Below are 21,885 nucleotides of genomic sequence, written 5' to 3' on the forward strand. Positions count from 1 at the left end.
AAAAACTCTTCCCCCTAACTAACTATTTCTCTCATGTCGTTCTCTAACCTACCAACCCCCTCCATTTTCCAATATATTTTCTACCCCTTCTTCTCCTTCTCACCGTGAAGCTGAATGGAGAAAGAGGGAGTGAGTAAAAAAAGAAGAAACCGGTCGAACAGGTAGTAGCCTAACCCAGGTTTGGTTTGTCACCGTTATGTCTGTGGCGCATGCGCGCTGGTACCTGTGCTTCCTGAATAAAGGAAAGGACTAGCCTACCTGTGTCGTGCATGGACCAACCTCTGAATTCACCGTGTTGCGTGGCGCTGAATCGGAATATCAGCAGTCTTACCTGACAAACTCCCGTTACTTTAAGTCGAGGAATAGAACGTAACCTTGAAGTACGGGGACACCTGAACAAGATAACTCACCTGTAGCGACGTCACTGCTGTTCTTGTGGAGTGTGTGGGCTTGGGGAGAAAAAGAACGGACACGCACAGAGAAGAAAAACGGGATAGAAGACTGAAACTGCGGAGCTACAAAGTTTGTTGTAGAGGTGGAGAACAGAAAGGAGGGAGGACTGCGGGAAGAAAGAGAAGGGAACGAGCCTTCCCGTTTTTTTTTTCTTTCACGAGGGGAAGGTATATTTTTGAGGTACTTTTTTCACCAGTTTACCTGGAGCGTATTGATTCTACACAAACTTGACCGAAGAGGACAGTTTAACCGTAAAAAAACGACCATGCCGCGAGCCTTCCTGGTAAAGAAGGCGAGATACTCGCCCTATAAGCGGAACTGGAGCGAGTTGCCAGACGACGAGCGCGGGGACGTATATATACCAGGTGAGAGAGCTCGAGGATGGCGTTCCGTTAATGAACCATTTTGTTTCGGTGGAGCACGGCCAGCAGCACAGAATAAAATAACGGGAAATCAGCGTTCCATGACATTATTAAATAATTGTTAGGCTATAATTCATGATACATTGAAACGTTTTTTTTTGTTTTTTTTTAACTCACAATCTTAAACTGTTACAATTATGTATCCAAAAGAGTAGGCTACATTCTGTAACAGTAGGCTATCGGGTAGGGAAGTTTTGGCAATTTTTTTTTTTTTACAATGTCATTGTAGGCCATATTCCAGGATAAATCATAGGCTAAGATAACTTTTAACAACTTTCTTTGTGATTTTATTTAACTTTTTCTGTCTTAAGGTAGGCTAATGTGTTTCAGTGTTGACATATTGCCTTGCAACGGGCAAGGCCCAACTTATAGCGTGTCATTGTTCCCATTTTGCCACAAAGATAACCACGACACCGTTACACCTCCTTCGGTCCGACCTTCAGACCCGAGTAGTTTCCTTGTTGGCGAGGGTGTAAATACGGTTGCAACACTGCCCCAATCTACCTCACCCATACATACGGCCTGTCATATCTTGACTGTGCCTTGGTTGACCTATAGGCAGCCTAATCCCCTTCATAAAACAAGTGGATCTTGATTTGCAATAATAGATTACCAATGTAGTCCTACTGTGTAGACTAGAACAGATAGGCATGTGAACTGTTTGCCATGCAGTTTAAAATTAATTATATTTATTTAGTCATAGTCTGCACAGTAGCCGAATACTTGCCACTGTTTTTTGAGGAAGGTTTAACCTCCAATTCAGCCTTTGATGACAAACCAGTCACATCGATTGCATCTCCTCCATGCAAAATTCTACGTACTTTTAATTGTATGTCTCTCTTTCGCGATCTTGAGAACAATCGCCATTGTGCCGCTGGGGTGTTTTATTGTTCGGGGCTGTGGTATCAGATAACTGAACCTAACGGGTTACTCCGCCACTCCCTGCCCCTACCTCCCTCCCCCCGTGTGTGTGTGTGTGTGTGTGAGAGAGAGACCCCCTTCCTCCACCACCGGTAACTTTTAATCATTACCCTTTACCTCCTTTAAAGGTCTATGGTGCTGAAACTGACCGGTAGATTAGAATTCACTTCCTGAACTAATGTTTTTTTTTAAACATTAAAAACGGTTTGAATATCAAACAAAACAAACCTCTCAGTAAGTTGTGTTTGATGATGTGCATTATTTGATTAGTATAAAACGTTTTTATGAAACCATTTTAAAATCAAGGGCTATTTACCTCCAAAGATTTTAACTTTAGGTTATTGCGTGAAGCGCCAAAACAACAGCAGGCGTTCAGGTGACAACACTCTAGTAGCCTAGTTATTACCCAGCTATGTGAAGTTGCCTGCCCCACCGCCTCGACTTGTCACTCCAACTACAGCTGTGATCACTGTCCAAACAATGCTTCCATGGCGTTTATCACCGTTACCCGTTTAGCATAGGTTAGGTTACACATTTCTCTCCAATAATTCTGAGCAAGATAATTATATAAGTATAGAGTAGACAAACTATGAAACGTCTTTGCTTAGTATCTATTGTATTATTTTATCTGTGTAGCTTCGATGAATAAAGAGAACAGGAAATATTTTTTCCAAGTTGAGAAAAAACCCGGTGCATAACAGTGCCTGTGCAAACTTGGGTAGAAGAATTATTCCTTGAGTGCGCGGGAAGCTTGTGTGTGTGTGCGCGTCCCCGCGTTCTGGTTAATGTTTAGGCCAGTAGATGCTGGTTGAAGTAACGGACTACAGCTAGGCTACTACCCTCGTCTCCCCTACACACGGTCATACACCCTTAGCAAACACAGCACACTACAGCATTACGGTCCGATCTATTGTTGACTCTCTCTCTGTCTCTCTGCAGGCGAGGTTCTAAACTATTTTTAGTTTATATAATTATATTAGTTCGAAAAAACTGTTCGTTTCAGACTGTTAGATAGCATAAATTCGTTTTTCAAAGACGAGATTGAACCAAGTTTTCGAATATCATCAGTATCATATCTGAACAGTCATTGTTCGCCTGGAGTCGCGCGGCGCTGGTGTAGAAGGGAGGGGTGAGCAAACAGCTCGAGATTAACTCACCAACATGTCTAATCGGGTGAGTGTGTGTGTGTGTGTGTGTGTGTGTGTGTGTGTGTGTGTGTGTGTGTGTGTGTGTGTGTGTGTGTGTGTGTGTGTGTGTGTGTGTGTGTTATAATTTAAAGTGAAATATGGCTTCAGTTGAGCCATTAAAAAACGGGTACTTTAAACGCAACTTCATCCTATTCCTATATGACGACCGGGAAGGATACCGTTATGACCCACACAAAACAATGGCTCTCGCTCTCATAAATTTGCATGCTGATTTGCGAGTTATCCGATTGTCTCCTGACCTGTTATAGAATCAACAGATTCATTGTGTGCTCTACTGTTCATTGGCTCCGGAGTGGCGCAGCTGTCTAAGGCGTTACATCTCAGTGCAAGAGGTCCCGGTTTGAATCCAGGCTGTACCACATCCGACCGTGAATGGGAGTCCCAGCGTTGCTTTCCTCTTAACTGATTTGCCGAGTTAAATATTTTTTTTGTGGTAAAAAATAAAATTCTATTGATCTTACAGGACACACACACACACACACACACACACTTACTTCAACAATTACTGGCTCTAGGTGTTTGTCATGTAGTCCAATTGGAACGTCCCTGATCAAATATCATTAATAGTAACTAAGGATGTGAATCATTACCTTTCAAGACCATTCCATACTTATCGATACATTTTACTTTGTTACAGATTTATTTTATTTTTTACATTTATGTTTTGAGGTTGGACTTTTAGCACGTAGGGCACACCGATTGGTGTCACCTCGTTAGTTTGTGTTAACTTGTCCATCTCGTTAGTCCAAAGGTGTTTCACCTGTGCTGGCCCAGGTGATATTTAAGAGTGGCTGGCCCACTGCATAAGTTGTCTTGAGAGATGTGGAGGGTTAATGCCAGGGGTGTAAAGTCCTTCAGTAAAAATACTTTTAAGTACTACTTAAGTAGTTTTTTGGGGGGTATCTGTACTTTATTATTTATATTTTTTGACAACTTTTACTTCACTACAACATTCCTAAAGATAATAATGTACTTTTTACCCCATACATTTCCCCTGACACTCAAATGTAGTCGTTGAATGCTTAGCAGGACAGGAAAATGGTCCAATTTACACACTTATCAAGAGAACATCCCTACTGCCTCTCAACTGGCGGACCCACTAAACACATGCTTCATCTGTAAATGATGTCTGAGTGTGGGAGTGGGCCCCTGGGTATCTGTAAATGATGTCTGAGTGTTGGAGTGTGCCCCTGGGTATCTGTAAATGATGTCTGAGTGTTGGAGTGTGCCCCTGGGTATCTGTAAATGATGTCTGAGTGTTGGAGTGTGCCCCTGGGTATCTGTAAATGATGTCTGAGTGTCTGAGTGGGAGTGTGCCCCTGGGTATCTGTAAATGATGTCTGAGTGTTGGAGTGTGCCCCTGGGTATCTGTAAATGATGTCTGAGTGTTGGAGTGTTGGAGTGTGCCCCTGGGTATCTGTAAATGATGTCTGAGTGTTGGAGTGTGCCCCTGGGTATCTGTAGACACATAAAAATGACATTGTGTCATATGGTTTGCTTAATATAAGCAATTTGAAATAATTTTTACTTTTACATTTACCTTTGATACTTAAGTATATTTAAAACCAATTACTTTTAGACTTTTACTCAAGTAGTATTTTACTGGGTGACTTGTACTTGAGTCATTTTCTATTAAGGTATCTTTTAGTCAAGTATGACAATTGGGTACTTTTTCCACCACTGGTTAAAGCATTTAGTTGTCTCTCCCTATTTTATTTTCTAGACAAACAATCCTTTATCTGATCTTCTCTGTTTCTGTTTTGCTCCACTTTTTGGTTTGTTTGCTTCCTGTCTTTAAGATTGGTGTGTTGTTTTTCTTCTTGTTTTCGTCTTCAGGGTAAATTTAGTGGACATTGGTGGGTGTCTTTCAGGTTCCAGTTGTTGTTGCTAGGCAACTTCCAGTGGACACCCACCCATGAGTGTCTTTCAAGAACACCTCCTAAAACCCCACCTGTTTAGTTTTGGTTGTTGTCAGTGACTTTGTTAGTTCTGCCTTCCGTTTGAGCAACATTGTTTGGTTTTCTAGCTTGGGAACGTAAACAGTTTGAACCGATTCGGTTTGATTAGAGAACAAATCAATTCGGTTGGATGTGATATGATTTGATGCACTAACATTTGCTGTATAAACACATTAGTTTTCCCTTCTAAATTCAAATCTGCTGTTGATGGATCTGTCTGAGGTGTGTGTGTGTGTGTGTGTGTGTGTGTGTGTGTATTTACTATGTAGGCACCTGAGCAGACATAAGGGAGAATTAGCCATCTACCACCCTACTACCACTATCAGTGGGGCAGCAGGGGGTGGCAGGGTAGCCTAGTGGTTAGAGCCTTGGACTAGCAAGGTTGCAAGTTCAAATCCCAGAGCTGACAAGGTACGAATCTGTCGTTCTGCCCCTGAACAGGCAGCTAACCCACTGTTCCTAGGCCATCATTGAAAATAAGAATTTGTTCTTAACTGACTTGCCTAGTTAAATAAATCAGTAATCAGTCATTTTTGCAGATTAAGAGTTTGAGCTAGTAGTGTATAAATATTTATTGCTTAGAAATTAGCTATGACATAGCCAATTAATAGATAGCACAATTTTTGGATTTCACCCTCATCTCACAATTCAAATGGTTTTGGACGTTTTTACTGAGAGATTTTGTCCTCTGGCTTCGGCCATATTTTATTTTATTTTATTTAACCTTTATTTAACCAGGCAAGTCAGTTAAGAACAAATTCTTATTTTCTTATTTTCAATGACGGCCTAGGAACAGTGGGTTAACTGGTCTAGGAACAGTGGGTTAACTGGTCTAGGAACAGTGGGTTAACTGCCTGTTCAGGGGCAGAATGACAGATTTGTACCTTGTCAGCTCGGGGATTTGAACTTGCAACCTTCCGGTTGCTAGTCCACCTCCTCGTTATACAGGATACAGTTGATTGTTTCATATCTAAAAAATAACCATAAACACTGATTTGTTAAAAGCAAAACAACCAAAACTATTGCTGATGACGAACAATCAAAATCAAATCTATTGTAACCTCTGTTAAGGTTTTAGGAGGTATAGACAAATTAGTTTATCTCTGCTAGCTTGGTAAAACACCATTTTTAAACATCCCATAGATAATAATTACCTAGCAAATGACATCGGTTGTCACTCAACTAATAAAGCCTAATATCACCGCGTTGCCATTTTAGTATTTTGAATGCTGAAGGGGATCAGGAACAGGTTGTCTACTTCTCATTGGTCAGCATGCGAAGCTGAGCTCAGTGCTCAGTTTGACGAGGCTACTGATATTACCTGGAGTTGTTCAGCATATAACATGACTTATAGATCCCATGTCTGTCAACACAGTTGAATCAGTTGTCACAAAAGATGAGAGGTATTTTCGGAGATGGGAGTTTGAATCGTTCTTTTCCCCTGACCGACGCGTGTTATACGGATCAGTTTGTTTTTTTGGGGGGGGTAACGAGGACCGATGCACTTGCATCTAAAGCATTTGAATCGGTGACCGACGGGCATCGGTGAATCTTTACAATTTCTCCGTGTTTCTAATAGAGATTGTATGTAACCGATTGAATAGGATAAGTAACCTTTGCTACTAACACGAGTGCACACAGAGCAGTGAGGCACATGTACTGTGTGTGTGTGTGTGTGTGTGTGTGTGTGTGTGTGTTTAAGGAGCGTAATAGCACCAACCTGTGTCTCTGGACTGGCTGGTCAGACTGGTCCAACGGTAACTAGTCTGTGTGTGTGGCATGGGCCTTCTCTGTCATACTTTAAACAGACAAGAGCGTGGGTGGTGTCTAATTATCTTCAACTTTTTCTCTGTCCTTCTAGTGTGCGTGACTGTGCCATAATGAATCCAATTCTTAGGTTATATCTTCTATATATATATATATATATATATAATATATATATATATATATATAATATATATATTCTTATATCGGATCCTTTCTCTCTCTGTCCGTTTCAGTGTCTGTCTTCCCCGTGCCCTTATTGGAGGAAACTGAAGCCAGTCCAGCAGAGACCGCCCCCTGTCTCGCCACGACGACGCACTACGAATACACCAAATACACACAGTCGCACTCGGTGCGCAGCGTGATGACCCCTACAGCGGAGATGCCCTCGTGCACGGTGCTGGGTCAACCCCAGAGCCCTGGTCGGGAGTTAGAGGTCACGGGGTTAGAGGTGAAGAGGAGGGCACAGAGCAGCACCTATGTCCGCTCCAAAATCAAGGTGAGTGACTGAGGTATTTTTTTAAAATGTATTTTTAGTTATGTAATCGTGTTTGGTTTTCTGAGAATATAAGACCCCAATTATCGCCGGTAACCAACTTTTTTAATTCTCTCTCTCACCCCATCCTTCTCAATCCCTCTTCTATCCCATTCTCCCCATCTCTCTCATTATCCCATTCTCTCCATCTCTCTCATTATCCCATTCTCTCCATCTCTCTCATTATCCCATTCTCTCCATCTCTCTCTCTTTCTCATTCTCTCCATCTCTCTCTCTTTATCACATTCTCCATCTCTCTCATTATCCCATTCTCTCCATCTCTCTCTCTTTATCTCTGTCTCTTCTATAGGTGACTACAGGTGAGCTACCCAGTCAGATTCCAATACCTCCCCAGCCTTCCATCCCCGAAATCACCACCACACCTGTTTCCTTGACGACGTCCCCTACTGCCCTGGTCTCCACAGTAACGAAGTCAGGGACAGGTGCTCAGGCGTCGTTTGTATGCAAGGTATGTCACGACCCTCTCTCCCTTCTAAGCCATTCTCTCCATCCCTGTCTCAATCCCTCTCTCCCTTCTAAGCCATTCTCTCCATCCCTGTCTCAATCCTCCTCTCCCTTCTAAATCATTCTCTCCATCCCTGTCTCAATCCCCCTCTCCCTTCTAACCCATTCTCTACATCTTTCTATCAGCTATGCCAGAAGAGCTTTCACCCTCTCTTTACTCATCTCTAATCATCCATCTTTCTCTTCCTCTGTAACCATCTCTCATCTTCCTCCATCTCTAATCCATCCATCTATTCCTCTGTAGCCCATCTCTGTCTCCATGTCTTCCTCCCTAGCCCATCTCTTTCTCCTCTTCCTCCCAAACCCATCTCTTTCTCCTCTTCCTCCCAAACCCATCTCCTTCTCCTCTTCCTCCCTAACCCATCTCTTTCTCGTCTTCCTCCCAAACCCACCTCTCTCTCCTCTTCCTCCCTAACCCACCTCTCTCTCCTCTTCCTCCCTAACCCACCTCTCTCTCCTCTTCCTCCCTAACCCACCTCTCTCTCCTCTTCCTCCCTAACCCATCTCTCTCTCCTCTTCCTCCCTAACCCATCTCTCTCTCCTCTTCCTCCCTAACCCATCTCTCTCTCCTCTTCCTCCCTAACCCGTCTCTCTCTCCTCTTCCTCCCTAACCCGTCTCTCTCTCCTGTTCCTGTGTAACCCATCAGATGTGTCAGAAGGTGTTCCAGTACCAGAGGATGTTGAACCGACACCTGAAGTGTCACAGTGATACTAAGAGACACCTGTGTAACCACTGTGGTAAAGGATTCAACGACACCTTCGACCTGAAGAGACACGTCAGAACACACACAGGTAGGTCACACACACACACACAGGTAGGTCACACACACACAGAGGTAGGTCACACACACACACACACACACACACACACACACACACACACAGGTAGGTCACACATACAGGAGCACGGCCAGAAAGCCGAACAGACTCACCAATACACTACACCAACCATTAACCACTCACCCCTACCCTTCACTCCACCCTACCTACCCTTCACTCCACCCTACCTACCCTTCACTCCACCCACCACCCACCCCACTCCCCTTCTCTCCAGCTAGTGCTACTCCATCTCCTCTCATTCCGCTTCTCCCCCTCCATCTCTAACCCTTCTCCCCCTCCATCTCTAACCCTTCTCCCCTCCATCTCTAACCCTTCTCCCCCTCCATCTCTAACCCTTCTCCCCCTCCATCTCTAACCCTTCTCCCCCTCCATCTCTAACCCTTCTCTCTCTCCATCTCTAACCCTTCTCTCTCTCCATCTCTAACCCTTCTCTAACCCTTCTCTCTCTCCATCTCTGACCCTTCTCTCTCTCCCTCCATCTCTAACCCTTCTCCCCTCCATCTCTAACCCTTCTCTCTCTCCATCTCTAACCCTTCTCTCTCTCCATCTCTAACCCTTCTCTCTCTCCATCTCTAACCCTTCTCTCTCTCCATCTCTAACCCTTCTCTCCCTCCATCTCTAACCCTTCTCTCCCTCCATCTCTAACCCTTCTCTCCCTCCATCTCTAACCCTTCCCTCCCTCCATCTCTAACCCTTCTCTCCCTCCATCTCTCTCTAGGAGTGCGTCCCTACAAGTGCTCTCTGTGTGACAAGGCCTTCACCCAGCGCTGCTCTCTAGAGTCTCACATGAAGAAGATCCACGGTGTGACCCTGCAGTACGCCTATAAAGAGAGACGCAACAAACTCTACGTCTGCGAGGAGTGTGGCCACACTGCCCCTTCCCAGGATACACTGCTCAAACACTACCACGCCTTCCATCCCAACTCCACCTTCCTGAGGGGGAAGGGGCTGAAAGGGGGTAGAGGGGCAGAGGGGGAGGAGTCGATGCCTGGGTCGCCGCTTTCGAATGACCAGGATAGTGATGATACTACAGGGTCTGGGGTGCAGTAGAAAGAAGGGGCTGAAGGAGAGGGGAAGGATAGGAATACAACGGTTGTCTTTGTCGAAACTGTCGTCGGGTAAATCTGAAACGTTAAGGGAACGTCCATTTTAACTATGAGACCTGTTGAGATTAGGATTGAGATTATGCCCAGTTTGAGATTATTCTGGGTTTCACCTGGAACTCTCCTCCCGATGTAGATTATCTGTACAAAACAAAAAAAAAAAAACACAACTCTATATAATCAGTAAAGGTATTAATATATTTAAATATGTACTTTGCTATGAATTTATACAGTGTGTTTTTAATGCTATTATGCATTTGATTGATGAAAATAACCTATGTTTGTTTTGGGGTTTACACTCCTGAAAGTTCCAAATGGTGGTTTATAGGAAATCTTTTGCACAACTGCTGTACACTGTAGTACTACTATAAGATGTGGTATCTACTGCAATACCAAGGTTGGCCTCAATTCCTTTTCAATTCCAGTCAATTCAGAAAATACACTAATTCCAATTCTCTTCAATGCTTTTTGAGGAAAATTTGGAATTAGTTTTACAATTTGAAATGGAATTGACCCCTAACCCTTGTCTTATAGAACTGTAACGACTGTTGAAAGAAAGAGATTGTGAAACAAAGTGCCGGTCATGTTTACATTCATATCCAATAGGACTTGGAAAGGATCCAACTTCTACAGAAGAGATTACTACTTGCATACTGGAAAAGCACAGTGAGATTATTCTAGCCTGGTCCCAGGTCTGTTTGTGTTGTATAGCCATCTCCCCTCCACTATAGCCTGGTCCCAGGTCTGTTTGTGTTGAATAGCCATCTCCCCTCCACTATAGCCTGGTCCCAGGTCTGTTTGTGTTGTATAGCCATCTCCACTCCACTATAGCCTGGTCCCAGGTCTGTTTGTGTTGTATAGCCATCTCCCCTCCACTATAGCCTGGTCCCAGGTCTGTTTGTGTTGTATAGCCATCTCCCCTCCACTATAGCCTGGTCCCAGGTCTGTTTGTGTTGTATAGCCATCTCCCCTCCACTATAGCCTGGTCCCAGGTCTGTTTGTGTTGTATAGCCATCTCCCTCCACTATAGCCTGGTCCCAGGTCTGTTTGTGTTGTATAGCCATCTCCCCTCCACTATAGCCTGGTCCCAGGTCTGTTTGTGTTGTATAGCCATCTCCCCTCCACTATAGCCTGGTCCCAGATCTGTTTGTGTTGTCTAGCCATCTCCACTCCACTATAGCCTGGTCCCAGATCTGTTTGTGCTATACAGCCATCTCCCCTCCACTATAGCCTGGTCCCAGGTCTGTTTGTGTTGTATAGCCATCTCCCCTCCACTATAGCCTGGTCCCAGGTCTGTTTGTGTTGTATAGCCATCTCCCCTCCACTATAGCCTGGTCCCAGGTCTGTTTGTGTTGTATAGCCATCTCCCCTCCACTATAGCCTGGTCCCAGATCTGTTTGTGTTGTATAGCCATCTCCACTCCACTATAGCCTGGTCCCAGATCTGTTTGTGCTATACAGCCATCTCCTGTGGTGTTTGACAAGACTTTATCCATAGAATTGGCAAGACAATACACAGATCTGGTACCAGGCTAAGATTGTATAGGATTTACATACTGATTCTCAGGTTAGAATCCACTCCACTATATAATGCTGTTGGTTTTGATATGTTTTCTATTAGTGGGGTCAATGTGTTTGAACTTGTTTTCATATTTTTGTGTTTTTGTTGTTGTTGTTTATGAGTGTGATTTCGACACTTGATTCTTGGCCAGTGTATGTGTGTGTATACTGTATAAGTGCCTGACTACTCATAAGGGAAAGACAACCAAAAGGGTACAGAATGATATTATACTGTACTTTCTATTACTGTACAATATAGTACATACACTGAAATATATATAGAGGTTTTTCTATTTATGAACAGGTGTTTGAATGATTACTATATTAATGTTTTTTTTTTAGTTTTCTGCAAATATTATTTTTATTTTTTACAATCATTCTAATGTGACTTGTATCAAATTGTATTTTTATTGTATTTATCAGAACTCGGAAACTCTGAAATGTCTCAATTGGAAACTCGTTGTAGAAAAATTAGGTCCAATTTTTGGTTCCACTAGGAAAGTATCATAATCAACCAATTGGAAGCGCTACGTAAAAAAAAAAAAACATATGCAGATTAGAACCCTTGAGGTTCTGATTTTCCGAGTTGTCTTGAATGCGGCATTTCAAAGACTTTCTTCCCTTGTTGCCAATTTGACTTGTTTAAAGGTCTTTTGTTTTCCTGGTGTGTCTGATGGGTGTGGTGGGTTGTGGATGCTGCTGTATATTCAGTGACTCTTACTTTGACAATCATGGTGAGGTTGGTTGTTGCTCAATATTAAATCTGTTTCCTGTAGAGTATCAGTCTTCTGCCTAGTGTGTGTGTGTGTGTGTGTGTGTGCGTGCGCGCGCGTGCGTGCGTGCGTGTGTGTGTGAGGGAGAGGTGATAGACAGAGGGGGAGAGAAAGAGAGAGGGGAGCAAGAGAGAGAGAGAAATATAGAGAGTAGGTGGGTGTAGACGTCTGTGAGGCAGTAGATTCCTGTTGGTCGTTGTTGGGTCTTGTTGATGGAATCCAACGGAATCTCTACTTATGCGTTCTGTTCCCGAGGGACGATTCTGAACGTTAACGCCACGTGGGAGCCTGCCTGCTTTGCATAAGGGAAAACCGTTGCATAACGGTCTATTTATGGAAATCATTGGGCTACGCATTTATAGACTAATAGATAGCAAACAATAATACCCCTTTTGAAAGTCGCATGTTTACGGACGTAATATTTCATTATAATGATTTGAAAGTGAGAAAGTAAACCAACGGTGTTTCAGTTATTGTGAATATTTATACAAAAGGTTAACAATTGGTTTCCATGTAGGCTTCCTACCTCGAGTTTATTTACATTTTCGTCATTTAGCAGAAGCGACTTAGAGGAGCAATCATTTTATTTTATTTATTTAACCTTCATTTAACTAGGCAAGTCAGTTAAGAACTAATTCTTATTTACAATGACGGCCTACCCTGGCCAAACCCACTACAAACACTGGGCCAATTGTGCGCCGCCCTATGGGTCTCCCAATCACGGCCGGTTGTGATACAGCCTGGAATTGAACCAGGGTCTGTAGTGACGCCTCAAGCACTGAGATGCAGTGCCTTAGACCGCTGCAGCGCTTATTATTTTGTGCATGAAGCTACACTGTAGCATGTTGTCTTTACTTGATACAATATATATTTTTCACTTTTACAGTCGCGTTCTCATCGACAGATGGCGCAATCGGATTGTATCAAACTTTCCTCCGTTCATGTAACATTCTACAAATGCAAGATGAACACTAACTATACACTGATTAAACCGGGTTTAACAGTTGCAGCCGACAGTAACAATAAACATAAATTGTGGCATCTGTCTTCCGTTTACACCGACTATCAGCACATGTAGTTGACGGTCTTCCGTCTGTTTTCCATAAACAAGCCCTGTAACGTGCTTTATGGGATCCATATTAAAGGTGTGAGTTTAATTACATTTTTGAAAGTTATTTCAAGCTTATATAAAAGTATACGTTCCTTATATTTTCAAACCCAAGCGATGCGTGTTAACGTTTAGTTAGTGTCACGGCTCCTATAACTACCACCACCAGAAGATACTAGCTCTAATCAATAGGCGTTTTAGGTACTTAGTGTCAATGACCACGTTTACATGTACACCAATATCCCGTTATTATTCGGGATAATCAACTATTCTGTTTTTGAGTTGACCACATATAAACATAATATCGCGATAAAGCTTGTATCGCGGTATTGAGAAACCCGGATAAGATGCCTGGGATATGCAGATTTTAGACATGGTGTGCTGTGGCATGTAAACATCTTATCCCGTTTACTGTTGTTTTTCGCGGAGGCTGTTTCACATATCATGGGTGTTGTGATTTTTTTCATCTGATTGACAAACAAATTACGTCAAAAACGGATCTACCTGCACAGTATAGTCCACCATAATTCCATAAAACTTTCCGTTTATAATATCTGACATTTAGTAGGCCATAGTCTTATAATTTCCGACATGTGTTGGTCAACTATAGTTAGATACATGCAGATTTTCTTCCGTCGTAACTTGTTGCCCCAGAACACCAGTAAAGTTGTCTGTTTCATTTAGTGACCCGGGAAGAAAACGCAATAACTCCAAAACAGTGGATAGATTGGTCCTGTCTCCTTGCATAACAGTGTCAAAGATAACACATTACAAAGAGATTCGCCTATTCTCAAAAAAATCTCAACTCCTTAACATTTGTTGTACCATTTTACTGCAATGAATACATAGTTCTGCACGAGTTAATGTTATATTATGCTACATGAGAGGTTATAGGCCTACAGTCAGAGTATATTTCAGTTACTATTCCATTTGAACTTAAATGGGGAATATTATGTTTATTCATGGCACAGGGATACTCATGACTGAGATATCAAAGGCGCACAGTAAACTGCTCATCCCGAAAAAGACCTTATACGCGATATGACAACTGTCCGAAAAACTGTGCGTATCATCCAACAGCTGTTACACAGATTCGTGTGGTTCTCAAAAGTACCGTGACTTTTCTTTAAATTCCGTTGAGTAGGCTATTGGAATCAAACATATTGATAAAATATAGTATTAAATTGAATGCTTGTTTTTCGGCCGCAGCTGTTTTCTTCACACGTTTATTTTTTTGCACATGCGCAAAAAAGTTAATAAAATGGGAAAAGGTGTGCTGGGAGGTGGAGCAAATCAACAAGATCACTCTGCATGCTCGCGCTTTCTCTGGTTTTCAGTACCATTATCTATGTGACTAGACTAGAGACCGAATCTCACAGTGGTGCCAGCTCCTGAACAGGTGTGACAAAGTGAAAATGTAGTTTCCGTCAACCTCGCACGCAATGTCGATCTCAAAGAACACCACATTTCACCGGAGAGTATTGGGTGAAACCATTCACATCAGGAAAATGTGTGATTTAAATCAAGTTGCCTTTCATTATGTGTTGTGTGAATTAATACGAATATTTGCTGCCATTGTACTAAGGTCGGCAATACGAGAGGTCTTCGGACGTACCATTTTTGTATTATTTTCTTGGAAATAACAACTAGTGGGTTGAGTGTTTCTCTCCTATCTCTCCTCAGTCTGAGAGATATTCCGAGAGCAGGTTTGTCTCCTTCCTTTGTTTATATAAAAAAACACGTTTAAAACTGTATAACACAATAGTGTCTTTGGAAAACGGGTTCACATAACCCAAAGTCAATAGCGAATGAGACTATGTATATATTTATCTTAATGTATTTAAGGCCTATTTCGGCAAGTTAACCTGCTGGTTTAGCTGGCCATGTTATTGACGAGCTAACTAGCACCGGCGGTCACTGCATTACAATGTCACGCTAGCTATTGCCAGCAGGTGACTTGTTGAAATATTAAGTGAATGTTTATTTTCTTACTACCTCTTTTTAAGTGGGAGAACTTGCACAATTGGTGGCTGACTAAATACTTTTTGCCCCACTGTGTGTATATATATATATATATACACACACACACACACAGGTACGACCAGTGGTGACCCGTCATTGAGCCCCACCTGTTTAGTTAAAATAAATAACTAAATACATGTCACATATCACTTTGCAAACAATGTATATATATTTTTAAAGTGTTAATAAAGCTGTGTGCAAACATGCTCTCTTTTTTTGCTTTTTTTTGCTTTCAGCTCTAAAATACAGTTGTTTCAGCCTAGCTCAGCGCTTTCTGTGGTGGTGGGGCAAGCCATCAGAAAATACCAAGCGTAGGGTTTGGTAATGTTCTCTAGTTTGCGCTGTGATTGGCTCAGTGTTCTGTCACTCATGGGGACACTATGTCACTGCAAAATCTACAGGTAGAGTTTGAAAATTCAAGCTCCTTGGGTGCTGCCATAGAGTTACATTAGAAGTGCCCAGCCAAGAAGGCTCAAGGTCATTGGCCACAGATAAAATGACGTCAAATCATGTTATATCTACCATAGCTTTGATTGGACTGATCATGTCAACATCATACTTAAAAAATCTTAGCTAGGATTGGACCCTTGTTTTCAATTTCCGCCTAAAATGACATGCCCAAATCTAACTGCCTGTAGCTCAGGATATGCATATTCTTGATGTGGTTTGAAAGGAAACACTTTGAAGTTTGTGGAAATGTTAAAATAATGTAGGAGAATATAACACATTAGATCTGGTAAAAGATAATACAAACAAAAAAACATCAGTTTCCAAAAATGTTTCCATCCATCTTTGAAAGGCAAGATAAAGGCCATAAAATCACACAGGTGTTTTGGTGCAATTTAGATTTTGGCCACCAGATGGCGGAAGTGTGTGTGCAAAGATTCAGACTGATACAGTGAAGCATTATATTACTGCACAACATTTTGAATCAAATCTGCCCAAATGTGGTTAATTGATACATTTTCAAGTACATAACACTATAGAACATACAAAAATGATATGGCAATACATTATTTTAGTTTACACATTCCCAGGAAGGTGATACATGATGGATAATTAGCTTCCCTACAGAAAAGACACAAACCTTCACACATCTAAATGGCCGTGTGTGGGGCCAGAAACCGCAGGGGTTCAAACTGTAGAAACCAGCTCCTACATTTCAATATAAAAATGTATTTTATCAAGCAAAACTTTGCTACATTTTTATCTCTGGGACCCTCAGGATGACAAATTGGAGCAAGATTACTGAATGTAAGTACATTATTTACCTTCAGAGGTGAATGTTTCAAACCAGTTTCTGTGATCAAAGTTTGTTGTGCACTCCTAAAACAATAGCATGTTATTTTTTCACTGTAATAGCTACTGTTAATTGGACAGTGCAGTTAGATTAACAATAATTTAAGCTTTCTGCACATAAGACATATCTATGTCCTGGAAAGATGGCTGTTACTAACAATGTCATTCTAGTCACATTAGCGCACGTTAGCAACAACCGTCCCAGTATAGGGACACAGATCCCGTAGAGGCTAGCAAGCTAGACAAGCTACTGGCAAATCCTTTACAATTCTTGTCATAGGAATTATAGGTAAAATGTAGCGGTGCTCATCGGTCATTGGACGTAAACATTATACAGTTGGAAATCACAAATTCAACAATGAGTGGTTTGGAAGGAATCGGTGGCTAACTGCAAGCTTTGCAAAGCAATCACTAGCATGCTATTCAGTGGAGCGTGTGTTTGGTCCGAGACTGAGTCTTTTCCAAGCTTAAAATGATAAACATTCACATGCAACACCATGGGCAAGAAAATGTTGAATACATTGGCCATGCTATCAATCCAGTATGACTTTCTGCCGAGTTCAAAACAACTGGAAACTGGCAAATATCAGACTTCAGCGAGTTCAAGACAACTGGAAACTGGGAAATATCAGACTTCAGCGAGTTCAAGACAACTGGAAACTGGGAAATATCAGACTTCAGTGAGTTCAAGACAACTGGAAACTGGGAAATATCAGACTTCAGTGAGTTCAAGACAACTGGAAACTCTGAAAAAACGAGCTCCGACTGGGAAAATACGTTTTGAAAAGGTCATCCAACTCTGGAATTTCAAGTTGAGAATTCTGGCCTCTTTCTACATCACCGATGTCATGATTCAAACTTGTTTTTTCAGAGTTCCCAGTTGTCTTGAAAGCACCATAACTCCAGAGAATGCCAGATTTTGATGACATACTTTGATGACAAAATTTGCCCACAAGAAGGATCGCTGCGCCACCGCAAGTGAGCACAGCACAAGGTGAGTCCAAAACTATTGTACGCTGCTGCATAAATTATGTAATATGCCAGGGAGGTATGTATACTGTAGCTAAGAAGCGGAGCAGGTCGGGAATTTCAAGATCCTTGGTGTCCACATCACCAACAATTTATCATGGTCCAAACACCAAGAAAGTCGTAAAGAGGACACCACAAAGCTTTCTCCCCCTCAGGAGACTGAAAAGATTTGACATGGGTCCCAAGATCCTCAAAAAGTTCTACAGCTGCACCATCGAGAGCATCCTGACTGGTTGCATCATCGCCTGGTGTGGCAACTGCTCGTCCTCCGACTGTAAGGCGCTACAGAGGGTAGTGCGCACGGCCAAGCTTCCTGCCATCCAGGACCTACAGTACCAGTCAGAAAATGTTAGTGTGCAAAGCTGTCATCAAGGCAAAGGTTGGCTAGTTTGAAGAATCTAAAATATATTTTGATTTGTTTAACCCTTGTTTTGGTTACCACATGATTCCATGTGTTATTTCATAGTTTTGATGTCTTCACTATTAGTCTACAATGTAGAAAATAGTACAATTTTTTTTTCCACCCTTATTTAACCAGGTAGGCTAGTTGAGAACAAGTTCTCATTTACAACTGTGACCTGGCCAAGATAAAGCAAAGCAGTGCGACACAAACAACAACACAGAGTTACACATGGAATAAACAAACATACAGTCAATAACACAATAAGAAAAAAAGTCTATATACAGTGTATGTAAGTCTATATACAGTGTGCAAATGGCATGAGGAGGTAAGGAAATAAATAGGCCATAGTAGCAAAGTAATTACAATTTAGCAAATTAACACTGGAGTGATAGATGGGCAGATGATGATGTACAAGTAGAAATAGTGGTGTGCAAAAGAGCAGAAAAGTAAATAACAACAATATTGGGATGAGGTAGGTAGATTGGATGGGCTATTTACGGATGGGCTATTTACAGATGGGCTATGTACAGCTGCAGCGATCGGATAGCTGCTCAGCTAGCTGAAGTTGGTTCCAGTCACTGGCAGCAGAGAACTGGAAGGAAAGGCGGCCAAAGTGGGTGTTGGCTTTGGGAATGAAAAGTGAGATATGCCTGCTGGAACGTGTGCTACGGGTGGGTGTTGTTATCGCGACCAGTGAACTGAGATAAGGCAGAGCTTTACCTAGCATAGACTTATAGATGACCTGGAGCCAGTGGGTTTGGCGACGAATATGTAGTGAGGGCCAGCCGACTAGAGCATACAGGTCGTGGGTGGTGGGTGGTATATGGGGATTTGGTGACAAAACGGATGGCACTGTAAAGAAAATAAAGAAAAACCCTTGAATGAGTAGGTGTGTCCAACTTTTGAATGGTACTGTGTGTGTGTGTATATATATATTAATATACCAAATCCCCATATACTACCCACCACTGCGACCTGTATGCTCTAGTCGGCTGGCCCTCGCTACTGAGTTTAAATGTATTTGGCTAAGGTGTGTGTATATATATATATATATATATATATATATATACGTACATATACAGTTGAAGTCAGAAGTTTACATACACCTTAGCCAAATACATTTAAACTCAGTTTTTCACAATTCCTGACATTTAATCCTAGTAAGAATTCCCTGTATTAGGTCAGTTAGGATCACCACTTTATTTTAATCATGTGAAATGTCAGAATAATAGTAGAGAGAAATAAATAAAAGCTGAAATAAATCATTCATCACATTCCCAGTGGGTCAGAAGTTTACATACACTTGGTTAGTATTTGGTAACCAGACTTGTTTCTCTCTACTATCATAGTACTCTCTACTACAATTTTGTTTCTCAGGTCTTGGCTGATTTCTTTAGATTTTCCCATGATGTCAAGAAAAGAGGCACTGAGTTTGAAGGTAGGCCTTGAAATACATCCACAGGTACACCTCCAATTGACTCTGATGACAATTAGCCTATCAGAAGCTTCTAAAGCCATTACATTATTTTCTGGAATTTTCCAAGCTGTTTAAGGGCAGTCAACTTAGTGTATGTAAACTTCTGACCCACTGGAATTGTGATACAGTGAATTATAAGTGAAATAATCTGTCTGTAAACAATTGTTGGAAAAATGACTTGTGTCATGTACAAAGTAGATGTCCTAACCAACTTGCCAAAAATATAGTTTGTTAACAAGAAATTTGTGGAGTTGTTGAAAAACTAGTTTTAATGACTCCAACCTAAGTGTATGTAATCTTCCGACTTCAACATATATATATATATATATATATATATATATATATATAACTATATATATATATATATATATATATATCACACACACACACACACAAAGGCTGGCCCCCTTGGCTTCTCTTTCTTTTTCTATGATTGATTAGTTGATTGACAAGGTATTTGATTGATCAGATAGTTGATTCAGCCATTAAGGACAAACCCTGTGACTCTTCAAGCTGCAGTGTGTAACTTTTTGGTCGACTCTACCAAATTCACATAGAAATGTGAGCTGTAGATCTGTCATTCTCATTGAAAGCAAATCTAAGAATCGGTAGATCTGTTATATTTGAGCTATTTTCTATGCTTCCCGTTCTTATGTTTTGTTTTTTTGTTGTTTTTACTTGTGGTTTTGTATCCCGGCTTCAAACAGCTGACAATACAACATTTTTGGTTATGGAAAAGATATGTCACAGCGGTTTAGAGGGTACAATGATTCTCTACACTATACTTGCTTGTTTTGTCACATAAACTGAAATGAAGCTAATTAATATAATCTTATGAACCAGGAAATGGCCTTTAACTGCATGCAAGGCTGTTTTCCAGACATTATACATGTCTCCTCGCTGCCTCTTGACTCTCCTCACATCCTCAACTTCCTGCTACGTCCCAACAACACCCTATTCCCTATATAGTGCACTACTTTTGACCAGAGCCCTATTCCCTATATAGTGGTACTACTATAGACCAGGGCCCTATTCCCTATATAGTGGTACTACTATAGACCAGAGCCCTATTCCCTATATAGTGCACTACTTTAGACCAGAGCCCTATTCCCTATATAGTGGTACTACTATAGACCAGAGCCCTATTCCCTATATAGTGGCACTACTATAGACCAGAGCCCTATTCCCTATATAGTGCACTACTTTTGACTAGAGCCCTATTCCCTATATAGTGCACTACTATAGACCAGAGCCCTATTCCCTACATAGTGCACTACTTTAGACCAGAGCCCTATTCCCTATATAGTGCACTACTATAGACCAGAGCCCTATTCCCTACATAGTGCACTACTATAGACCAGAGCCCTATTCCCTATACAGTGCACTACTATAGACCAGAGCCCTATTCCCTATATAGTGGTACTACTTTTGACCAGAGCCCTATTCCCTATATAGTGCACTACTATAGACCAGAGCCCTATTCCCTATATAGTGCACTACTTTTGACCAGAGCCCTATTCCCTATATAGTGCACTACTTTTGACCAGAGCCCTATTCCCTACATAGTGCACTACTTTAGACCAGAGCCCTATTCCCTACATAGTGCAGTAGAACCCTATGGGCCTATAGAATGAATGAGGTGACATAATGATGACTCAGAGATGTAGCTAATGATTCAATCACATTACGTGGATAAAAGCTCTGTTTGCGTTCTGTAAGCATTTGTCTTTTCAAAAAGTTTAAATAAAAGGGCTGGATTCTCCATTAAAAATACAGAGAGTATGCAGAACCCTTCCCCTTGTTCCACATTTTGTTACATTACTGCCTTATTCTAAAATGGATTAAGTAAAAAAAAATTTTTTTAACTCATCTACACACAATACCCAATAATGACAAAGTGGAAACAGGGTTTTAGACATTTTTGCAAATGTATAAAAATATATATTTTTAAAAGATACCTTATTTAGCCTCCATCAATCTTACATGGAATAAGTTTGGAACCACCAAGAGTCTTCCGAAAGCCGGCCAAACTGAACAGGGATGTGATCAAGAACCCGATGGTCACTCTGACAGAGCTCCAGAGTTCCTCTATGGAGATAGGAGAACCTTCCAGAAGGACAGCCATCTTTGCAGCACTCCACCAATCGGGCCTTTATGGTAGAGTGGCAAGACGGAAGCCACTCCTCACTAAAAGGCTAATTAAAGCCTGTTTGGAGTTTGCCTTAAAGGCACTTAAAGACTCTCATACCATGAGAAACAAGATTCTCTGGTCTGATGAAACCAAGATTGAACTCTTTGGCCTGAATGCCAAGTTTCACATCTGGAGGAAACCTGGCACCATCCCTACGGTGATGCATGGTGGTGGCAGCATCATGCTGTGGGGATGTTTTTCAGCAGTAGGGGCTAAGAGACTAGTCAGTATCGAGGGAAAGATGAACAGAGCAAAGTACAGAGAGATCCTTGATGAAAACCTGCTCCAGAGCGCT

At 41.7% G+C, this 21,885-nt stretch overlaps 1 protein-coding gene across 1 annotated transcript; it reads left to right on the forward strand.

Moving 5' to 3' along the window:
* Positions 1 to 236: 236 nt before the first annotated feature.
* Positions 237 to 10,618, forward strand: LOC112219032 (putative transcription factor Ovo-like 1). The gene is made up of 5 exons (XM_042298502.1): positions 237 to 818; positions 6,963 to 7,225; positions 7,572 to 7,730; positions 8,434 to 8,578; positions 9,345 to 10,618. Exons 1-5 carry the CDS (start codon positions 719 to 721, stop codon positions 9,674 to 9,676), a joined length of 999 nt encoding a protein of 332 aa, XP_042154436.1. The 5' UTR covers positions 237 to 718; the 3' UTR covers positions 9,677 to 10,618.
* The last annotated feature ends 11,267 nt before the right edge of the window (positions 10,619 to 21,885 follow it).

The sequence above is a fragment of the Oncorhynchus tshawytscha genome, linkage group LG15 (assembly GCF_018296145.1).
Source record: "Oncorhynchus tshawytscha isolate Ot180627B linkage group LG15, Otsh_v2.0, whole genome shotgun sequence".
Taxonomy (NCBI): domain Eukaryota; kingdom Metazoa; phylum Chordata; class Actinopteri; order Salmoniformes; family Salmonidae; genus Oncorhynchus; species Oncorhynchus tshawytscha.

Coding starts and splice junctions, on each gene's coding strand:
- LOC112219032 (XM_042298502.1), top strand. CDS start 719: ATGCCGCGAGCCTTCCTGGTAAAGAAGGCGAGATACTCGCCCTATAAG. Junction 7,226..7,571: donor ATGTCCGCTCCAAAATCAAG/GTGAGTGACTGA, acceptor TCTCTTCTATAG/GTGACTACAGGTGAGCTACC. Junction 7,731..8,433: donor AGGCGTCGTTTGTATGCAAG/GTATGTCACGAC, acceptor GTAACCCATCAG/ATGTGTCAGAAGGTGTTCCA.